The sequence below is a fragment of the Branchiostoma floridae genome, chromosome 17, assembly GCF_000003815.2.
Source record: "Branchiostoma floridae strain S238N-H82 chromosome 17, Bfl_VNyyK, whole genome shotgun sequence".
Lineage (NCBI taxonomy): Eukaryota > Metazoa > Chordata > Leptocardii > Amphioxiformes > Branchiostomatidae > Branchiostoma > Branchiostoma floridae.
The window spans coordinates 10,112,832-10,123,440 of record NC_049995.1 but is presented as its reverse complement, the minus strand read 5'-3'; the positions used below and the strand labels follow the sequence as shown (position 1 = coordinate 10,123,440).

The window sequence follows — 10,609 nt, the reverse complement described above, 5'->3', positions numbered from 1 at the left end:
TGACTAAAAGTTATATTTTTACGTAAAATTCTGGGAACGAGGTGAAACGAACTCTCGCGAGATTACTTGTCCTTCTCGAGATATCGCGAGATTTCGCAGGTCGAAGAACGATACAAAATCGTCTGACAAAGTTTTGGATATTTCTGCGAAGTTTTGGTCAGAAAATGTCGCTTTTCGGTGGTCAGACGTCGTCTCGGTCCAGTAGTAAGTATCTACTGGAGTTTCGGGCGGGGAAAATGAATCTAAAAGGGACTACGGTGACAGCGGACAAGAGAAAGGGGACCGTGTACTTGCACCAGACCGACGACTCTCTCATGCACTTCTGTTGGAAGGATCGCACAAGCGGCACAGTCGAAGATGTAAGATTTCTTTATTTGATTCCTTGAAGAAAATCTTTAACATCTTGAGACAGTATGAAGTTTTATTTCATCAAGGATGTCTTGATCATGGCGATGCGAGGATAAGGAATTCGCTACTTTTTATTTTGAACGTTGATATGAAAAGGCTGAGTCACGGAAAATCTGTTGAAAGGGGGAGGGGGGCACAGTGTGACTTGCCAAAAGCAGAGATATTTTTCTGTCGACGTATAAAAACATAAGCATATGCGTATGATTGACTTGTGGGACACGCTATTTTTCCAAAGTTATGAAAAGAATTTACAAGCCTATGGTACTTTGCGCGATTACCCTTTGCGCAACAAGGTATTTTCATATTTGCATGAAAAGATATACCAGTAGTATACAAAGCGCCATCCTTTAAAAAATGTTCAAAGTTTGAAGAATGGATGTAATTGGAAAGTATGAAATTCCATTCAAATACATATTTTTATGAGCGATCACAATGACATCACGGTAGGCAAAAAAAAACACAGTGAATAATCATTTGTATTCAAATTGTAATAAATAAGTTTACTACTATATTTGTATTTTTAGTTTGATTAATAACTTACCTTCTCTTTCAGGATCTCATCATTTTCCCTGACGATTGTGAGTACAAGCGCGTCCCACAATGCACCACAGGTCGTGCCTTCATCCTGAAGTTCAAGTCTTCCAACCGCAAGTTTTTCTTCTGGATGCAGGCAAGTTTTACAACTACATGTATAGATTACTAAGCTTAGCCAAGCTTTACCTCAAGAAATTTGAAATGCATCTACTAATCATGGCAGTGTATGGCTGAGTGGTTAGGGTAGCCGACCCAAGATCACAGGTTCATTTCCCGGTATTTCTGGCTAGATGTTGTGTCCTTGGAAAAGGCACATGGAGTCATTCTACCCAGGTCCAAAAATTGGTAACTATCTACGGCTGGGGAAGTAAAAAGACGTGGAAGGAGGGGGTTGCATTGGGCTCTGCCATCGAAGTTCCAATATCATGACCTAAACATACTATATATATAGTACTATAGTGGACAACAACACACTGCCCCTATGGCTGCCAAAATGCTATTGATACTATGAGACTATATTAGGCCTAGGAAAAAAAATGTTGTGTTTCCTGTTTCAGTCCTGAAAAAATTAGGGTCGGTAGGTAGGGATTATCTTTTTTTTTTTTTTTTTTTTTTAGACATGGTACCTGGCTTGAAAACTGGCAACACATTGGCCAAAAGCATTATTTCTTAAGCTGGGAAAGTGTGGTGGTGTCCATGTCATCTAACCATACACTTTGTTACATAGAAATGTACATTTACATTGTATGCTGGCTCATAATCTTCATCTTCTGCTTTAGGGAAAGCAAACTAACTCTTATACAAGGATATAAATTGCCAACAAAAAATTGGGCATACCGTACCGGGGGCCAACAGTCTGCCTTCAAGCTCAACAAGTGGAACAGTATACACAACTCCCAAGTCATGTATTTCCTGTTTGGAACTTGAGGCGAGTTACCATGAAAAATGTAGAAAACATTGGGCAAAGCATCCTAACTTAACTTTTATCATCTTGATCATGTTAGTTAGAAAACAAACCCATCAAACTCTTTTTAAAAAGAAGACATAAAAAAGGTGCAAACATTGGGAAAAGCATCCTCATATAACTTTTATCATCTTGATCATGTTAGTAAAAGAAAAATAACATGAAAAGCTATCAAAAAATAATAATCTTATCTTACCCTTAGGCTACACCAGTTTAATTTGTTGGCTCTTGGATTTTTTAAGAAAAATATTGGAGTGACAGGGGAAAAAAAGAAAACGTGCTAGAAATAGTTCCCCAGTTATAATCTGATATAATACATTTTGTTCTGGTTAACTCAGGGTTAGATAAGTTTTTAAAAATTCACTTGTCCTATCAGGCAAGTACATAAAAAATTTACTTGCAAGAACCAAATTTTCACTTGCCCGAAATTTAAATTACATTTTTCTATGTATTTTCACTTTCATAAATTTTCACTTTTCTTATTGCCTATCTTTTCCTGTGTTGACCAATGCTTGATGCAATGAGAGTAAAAGGTAACAAATATATTGGTACACTTGACTTCAAAATTTTAATGACTTTCACGTGCACTGATCAGACAGCATTCAGATTACAATGTCCTGCTAACCATACTAGTGAGACACAACAGAACAGTTTGGACTGCCAGGTTCACTTCAGAAGATATTTACTGAAATGAACTGGTCATTGAGAATAAAGTACACACATTTTTTCTGACAGCCAGACTCAGGGGTGAGGCACTGACTGCAAATCTGGGAATTCTTCCTAGCTACTAAACTGTACGATCACCTTGATTTACTTCAAAGGAATTAGTGTTTGTGCTTTTCCAACCGCCTATTATGGAGAAATTGACAGAGACAGGCTCTATCATCCAAAATCGATGTTTCTACTGGCTTAAAAATGACATGGTCAATATAGGCAGGTATTCAGCCCCATGTGCTGTCACACTCAGTGGTAATTTGAGCGGGTCACATCTGGAAATTCTTACTTGCCCGTTGGGGACCAAAAAAAAGTCTAGGGTCGGCAGGTTTTTCTAGGGTCGGTCGGGAAACAGGAAACTCAACATTTTTTTTCCTAGGCCTTATCCTTTAGACTCAATGACTCAAGTAGCCAGAGGAAAGGAGCAAGAGTCATTAGCATCTTAAGCATTAAGATTTATGCTTATTTTAACCCTGAATTTAGGGTTTCTATGTGTGACACTTAACGAGTAATTTTGGGACTATATTGTCAATTTGATGCAGGTAAAAGTGCTAAGAAACCATGAAAGTTTGAAACATGTGCAAATTTTTCTGACGTTTCACCTTGACTTTCAGGAGCCCAAGACTGACAAGGATGAAGACTATGAGAAGAAAGTGAACCAGCTGCTGAACAACCCCCCCACTCCGGGGTCCAGCGACAGCAGGGGTGGGGGCTCCGCGGGCATGCCTGACCTGGGAGCCCTGGGGGCACTGGGAGGTAAGGCCTCACAACGCACTCTTCCTACTAATTAACATATGTAATGTATATTCTCTGTACATTATATCCAGAGAATTGGCTTTAACAAAGGAAACATCTGATTGGCTGACAGGACAGAGGCCAGCCACGCCCACAAAAGTGGAACCCTCTGCCCAGTTTAGCAAGCCAACCATAGGATATTTTCTATAGGCTTTTTATAGGAGAATTATTTATTATCAATCTTGTTAGCACCCCCACCTAACTCCTTCTGCTTTTCCCCCTACCCGTTCTCCTTTTCCCCCGGACTTCTCCTTAACCCCCGCTGTACTTCTGCTGTGCCCCCGTCCTTCTTCTTGGCCCCCGGTGTACTTCTGCTTGCCCCCCGCCTTTCTGCTTAACCCCCAATGGCCGCCGTCAACCCGAATTTCACGTAGTCGACACGAAAATCGTTCAGAAAGCAACAATAACGGTCGCGCCACGGAACATGAAATAGCCTATTCTCAATGACACATTCTGGGCCACCTTTCTGCCAAGTGGCGTTTCACAACTCCTTCCCAGTCTTTACTTCAAAGGCTCGCCCTCTCGGTGAAGGGCGTATGCATCCGCCCCGTCAGCATCGGGTACTCACACGAAAGTCGTGCCTAAACACCCTGCACGGCAACGATACACGGTCTCATATATCCTATGGTCTGGCAAACAATCTTGGCCACCTCTCTACCAAGTGGCGTCGTACAAATCGCGCTCAATCTCGAGAATACTTCTGCAAAGTCGGGTGAGAAGCGGTTTGGAGAGGGCGGTAACAGCTATCGCCAGAATTGCGCAATAGTCCATATAGCCACTCGAGCCGTCCATGATCCAAGCCGCTTCTCACCCGAATTTGCAGAAGTATTCTCGAGATTGAGTGCGATTTGTACGACGCCACTTGGTAGAGAGGTGGCCAAGATTGTTTGCCAGACCATAGGATATATGAGACCGTGTATCGTTGCCGTGCAGGGTGTTTAGGCACGACTTTCGTGTGAGTACCCGATGCTGATGGGGCGGATGCATACGCCCTTCACCGAGAGGGCGAGCCTTTGAAGTAAAGACTGGGAAGGAGTTGTGAAACGCCACTTGGCAGAAAGGTGGCCCAGAATGTGTCATTGAGAATAGGCTATTTCATGTTCCGTGGCGCGACCGTTATTGTTGCTTTCTGAACGATTTTCGTGTCGACTACGTGAAATTCGGGTTGACGGCGGCCATTGGGGGTTAAGCAGAAGGGTGGGGGGCAAGCAGAAGTACACCGGGGCCAAGAAGAAGGACGGGGGCACAGCAGAAGTACAGCGGGGGTTAAGGAGAAGTCCGGGGGAAAAGGAGAACGGGTAGGGGGAAAAGCAGAAGGAGTTAGGTGGGGGTGGTTAGGTAGTAAACTGATTTCCAAGGGAGCCCTGCAACAAATCAATCAACATAAACTTAACAATGATCATATTTGCATCAGAAACTTTTATTTTTTACAGGCAGCCAAACAGAAAAGTTCTTCTAGTATCCATAAGTTGTAACTGAAGTTTTAACGTATTCCTTTCTTTCTTTCCTAGGAGACACCAGTGGACTGCAGAGCATGTTGGGAAACATGGACCAGCAGCAACTGATGCAGTTACTTGGAGGTCAGGAAAGCTAAAATTGAAATCTACCAGAAGTACATGTATAAGAATTTCTCAGCCCCTGAGACATTGCCAAAATGCTATGAAGAACCAAATCTAGATTGTATCCAATATAGGGATATAGGAGTAGATAATTCTATAGGATTATTGTTACTAGTAGTCAATATAGAACACTGCAATTTTGGCAAAGACGTTAACAGGAATTATTTTGACAACACCTGATGTAGCCTTTCATTGGATGTAAAGGAATCTGTACCAGATTTTTTTCTTACAAAGTATTCATGCTTTTTTTGTTACCATTTTAAGCCACGCTGACTTAATTTTATAGATGACAATTGCGCATGCATTGGTTGAAGTTCCACAACCATTTGTTGTTTATTAGGTCTTGGTGGGATGGGTGGTCTGCCTGGTGGGCTTGGAGGGTTGCTAGGCAACGGTCGCCCCAGCACCGGCGGCACCGCTGGGTCTGCTACACCGTCCACTGCCACGTGAGAACTTAAACATTTTTCTTGTAAATCAAGTCTTGAAGATGTGTTTACAGGGCTTGAAATTCAATTTGGGCAATAGGTGCATTAAAAATCTAGTTGCACAGAAAGATTTTTTGGTGCACAACATAAAATAAAGTAGAATGTCACTAAAAACATAATTGCAAATTTTATTGTCTTTCTTCAGAACTTGTATCTATATCTCTATAGCTTACTCTACAACAAATGTTTTATTGAGCTTTCTGATAATATAAGAAGAATACTTTGTATACTATTGTGCAAAATAATACCTTTACTCTATAGCTTACAAAATATCTAGGTGCACCCACAGTAAAAAAAAAGATATGTGCACAGCTCCAATTTTAGGTGCACAAAGGTTTTAGAGCCCTGGTACAAGATTTGAGTGGACCAAGTGTGTTCATGTGTGTTATGATGTTGCTCATTTGTTCATGGCTGAATGAATGTATGAACTGTACCTTGAGCTAATCTCTAACCCCCTACCCCCACCCATACCCCCTTCAGTACTACCCCTCGTCCAGCTACGGCTGCTGCTAGCCTCCCCTCCCAGAGTCAGACTCCCACCACACCAGCGCCTGCAACTACTGCCACGGCCACAGGGGGCGCTAATGCACCACGCATCCAGCTCAGCGACCTGCAGAACATCCTGGCTGGCATGAATGGTTAGTGGTGCCGTATGTCTGACGTTGCTGCTCTCTGATTGGCTGGTAGTGTTGCATAGGTCACTGATTGGTTACAGACTATTATAATCTTGTAAGCTGTTACTAGTGGATCTATCTGTTATGTCTGACATTGCTGCTCTCTGATTGGTTGGTAGTTTTGCATAGGTCTCTGTGATTGGCTGAGGACAGTAATGCACAGTCTTGCTACTGTTTGATCTGTGTAATTTTGATATCTCCACACTTAAACAGTAACAGTCATGATAGATTTGGGCATACTGTATTCTGTTGTTCATACAAGTTTTGCCAGTTGCAGATTTGCAAATCACCAGATTTAAAAGCAAAATATGCAGTGCTCAAAACTTGTTAGCACTTATAAGATAGCTCGTTGTTATCTGCTACATAGACATTTCTGTTAGGTCTTTAATGTTATTTTGCTGACAAAAATAGACTGATCCCATGACTCTTCCCACCTTCATCAAAATGCAGAAATGCAAAATAAGACATAAAGATACAAATGATTGACAGGCAGCCTCTCTCTCTCATTGGTCAAACTGCCAATTGTCATGCTCTCATTGGCTGCACCGCTAATTGTGATGGACAGTTAGGAAAAGTGTTATTAGGCATAGTGTAGAACTCAGAACCAGAATAGGATGAAAATGGGATGATTTTTTTTTCAGCAGCGCCTGGAGAGGGCGGGGCCCAAGCAGAGGAGCCTCCGGCGGTCGACCTGTCACACGCTCTCACTCCGGAGAACATACGGCCCATCCTAAACAACGAGGTAAATACACGCTGTAAATGCATTTGAGTTCGCTAGGATTTAATTTCGCGGTAGCAGGAAAAGGGACTTTTCGCGGTGGTCTTAATTTCACAGCACAATGCACTGTAGTCTCTTACTGCCATGGAAGAAATGTTTGCGGTGGTTTTAAGTTCGTGGTGATGCGGCCACCGCGAAAACCGCAAATATTAAACCACCACGAAAGTTTCTGCATTTCTTCCTTGTTTTTACAGTGAACATAGCTGTTTTGGAACCTGGCTCTATGGCTTGCAAAGAATGTTGCAAACTGTGTATATGATTACAGTACTGTGATTATATACATTTCAAAGACATTATAAATAAGTTGCTAGAATTTGTTCTTCTTTGTAAAATTGCTTTTCTTGCTTTTTTCTAGGCCTTTGCTAGTCAACTGATGATGCACATGCCAGAAGGAACAGAACTACCACGAACACCGGAGGAGCTTAGTAACACTGTACAGGCACCGCAATTCCAACAGGTAGGGGCATTGGGGATAGGCAGGGGCTGAGGAGGGGGAGAGAAAGAGAAGAGAAAGAGAGAGAGAAAAAGAGCTAGAAAAAGAGAGAGGAAAGAATGTTTGTGATTGTTGCTCAAGTTGCATGATTGTGCTTGCAATACTAAGGCAGTAAACCTGTACATGCACCAATGGTTGCAGTAGTACAGAGGAGGGAATTCACCCATCCCAGCATTCCTTGCAATACACATTCCACAATACATGTCCCAGATGGCTGACTGTGACCAGCAAGCATTTAGGCTTGTTATGTTACTTTTGATGACAAATTATCATGATCGACTGCTACAATTTGATCCATCAATCATGTACTATTGATTAATGATATGATTTTCATGACGCTTATGGGGAGACGATGCCATTAGAATTTCACCCACTAATACATGCGTTCCAATGGGAGAGTTGAGGAAACAAATATGCAATTATCTCAAGAATAAAAAGTTCAAGCCATACAAACTTACCTTCAAATGATAGCCTACTATGTCCAGTCTCGGCAAATTCCTTGGCAAGAATTTCTATACGGCTAATCTTTTGATACACCCCCCTGATTAGAGCCCTTGGATTGGCCCATTTGGCTGAAAACAGCATTCTGGCAACGATACCACTATTTCAGGGGGGTGCGGAAACCCCCTCGATGGAGAAAGGTCATTTTTTACAACTAATTCTACCAGTGTAGGGTCTTTCCTACTGCAGCCACTCCCAAAATGCCCAGATTTCACATAAAATCCCACCAAGAAAGGCTTTTCAATGGTTTAAAGCCTTGTTTTTATTTGAGATCTCTCAAGGAGGGCTCTAGGCGCCTGCGCTAATGCTTAGGTCACCCCTTATCGATTTTTAAGCGTAATGTTGGTATTATGTTTTTGTAGGCTGTGAGCATGTTCAGTGCAGCCCTACGGTCAGGACAGCTGGGTCCACTCATGAACCAGTTCAACCTGGGCAAGGAGGCAACAGAAGCTGCAGCTAAAGGAGGTTAGTAAGACCAAACATTTGTATAAAGAGGTAGATACATGTACTTCTTCAGGGCTCGAAATACCACCTGCATATGCAGGTTAGTGCAGGTAAAACTGGAGCTGTGCAGGTATTTCTGGTGTCTACCTGCACCTAACCTGCACTGGTCCATGTACTGGGTTTTATACTTAAATGTCATATGATGTAGGTGTATATGGATTGTTATTAGCTGCATTGACTGTTACCATTTACTAAGTATAAAATAATGGTTCCTGAACAATTTCAGTATGATCCATACTTCCTAAATTCAGAGTGGTGCAGGTAAAATTTGTCTGGTGCAGGTAATTTTCATTGTTACCTGCACTGGTGCAGGTATGCAGAAAAAAGTATTTCGAGCCCTGTTAATCTTGCATATGTAGGTTTCTAAAGTGTATCTTTGTGTAATTGATAAGTCCCTATGGTCCGTAGGAAGTTATAGGTACTGTAAACTTTGTTTTTTTTTGTTGGCCTTGGCAATGCAAATTCATGATGCAGCCAATATATGTTTCCATTGTATTACTACTAAACTACAAAATTTAACTGAAGGTAAAAAAACACAGTGAATACAAGTACCTCCTTTTTCCTCCTACCATGGAATACTACTAAAAATATCTTTTTGACAACAGTATTTTTTTATCAGTAATTTCATGTCTTTTTCTCTTTTCAGATGTTGTAGCTTTTGCAAAGGCCTTACAGAAAAAAGAAGGGGGGAAGGAGGGAGAGGACTCTGAGAAGAAAGAGGACGACGACAGCATGAGTTTGGACTAAGCAATTCTACAAGATATTCTCAACAAGACAGACTTGTATAGTCAAAGAAGGAGATGTTGTGTTCAAAGCCTAGAATTTGGGAAAGAACCATGGAAAGAAACATTCATATTAAACTTTATGTCAAGAAGCATTTCATCAGCATTATTAATCAGTATTGAAACTTAAGCCTTAGGATCTGCTTTAAGGTACCCAAAATAAGATTTCTGTGGCAAGACCAAAAATATTGCGGATTAAGAACGTCTTTATGTTATTAGCATTCAGATATATGTTTTAGTACATTGCATGTACTTCATAGTCATTGCATTTATAAACTCCACAAATAGAATTCACTCTGTGGTTCCTCCATTTCTTGGTAGTACCAATGAAAACACCCTGGCAGAATGTAAACTTGCAAGCATCTTTTCTATGAGTTTGTATGATGCAATGATGTTGAATTTCAATTCCCTGACTTATCGGTATTGTTAATAACAATGCTATCCAGTACAAAAGTAACAATGTTATTCAGTACAATAGAGCAGATGATGTAGATACAACATACCATACAAAGAAATGGCCTTGAAAATTCACTTGAAAGATTTTCAAGCATCTTACAGTGAGTACCTTTAATTTTTGTACAATAACTGCTGCCATTGACATTTGGTTTAGGGATATTTGGTCTTTGCAACGAAACAAAATCTCAACAATAATTCGCAAGAGTCATAGTTGAAGAGAAATACATATTATTCTCTTTCTTGTAATGTCCGAATCTGAATGTCAGTATTCACAAGTGTTATTACAAATAAATTGTTTATTCAACAAAGTTCGTATTACCCATGTTTGGTATGCTGTATAATGCCCACTACATAGCTGTGCTCATCAATTGTCCATATACAATATACAACTTACAGACAAGAAACTAGCATTCTACCAGCTTGAAAATTAAACCTTTTAAGTTGTCGTCACATAGATCTGTACATGTTGTGCCCTCTAAAGTTTGAACCTAGTATAAAATTTTTACTTTGTCAAGAAACAAGATTTTTCAGATTCTCAAAGCCCTAATAGGACTTGGTCTCATAAGAGTGTTCTTCTATATGGTGTCACAAGAGTGTTCTATATGGTTTCAAATGATACTGATAGTTTTCTATATGGTCTATGACAGTGTTCTGTACTATTCTATACAGTCAGACAGTAACCATGTTGTCTTACACTGGAACATGCCATTCAAACTTGGGTGTTGCCTGTATCATATACCAGGACTATACATGCAATAAAGTCTGCAATTAAGGTATTTTATTCTTAAGATCTTACCTTTCACATTCTGTATTGAAGATATACATAATTCAATTTTTTATATGCCCAGTCGTGCATGTAGTTACCATGCACGTATATGTCTAAAATACATAAAATGGTAAAA

The 10,609-nt window shown here is 40.6% G+C and overlaps 1 protein-coding gene across 2 annotated transcripts; it reads left to right on the top strand.

Annotated features, from left to right (window-relative positions):
• Window positions 1-63: 63 nt before the first annotated feature.
• On the top strand, window positions 64-10,484 carry LOC118404124 (proteasomal ubiquitin receptor ADRM1-like). 2 transcript variants are annotated; one of them, XM_035803118.1, is made up of 10 exons: window positions 64-359; window positions 962-1,078; window positions 3,235-3,376; window positions 4,927-4,995; window positions 5,375-5,480; window positions 6,000-6,157; window positions 6,835-6,935; window positions 7,327-7,428; window positions 8,328-8,430; window positions 9,116-10,484. In XM_035803118.1, exons 1-10 carry the CDS (start codon window positions 165-167, stop codon window positions 9,214-9,216), a joined length of 1,194 nt encoding a protein of 397 aa, XP_035659011.1. In that variant the 5' UTR covers window positions 64-164; the 3' UTR covers window positions 9,217-10,484. The 2 variants fall into 2 exon arrangements, with proteins under 2 accessions (XP_035659011.1, XP_035659012.1); XM_035803119.1 differs by having other exon boundaries at window positions 95-359; window positions 6,838-6,935.
• The last annotated feature ends 125 nt before the right edge of the window (window positions 10,485-10,609 follow it).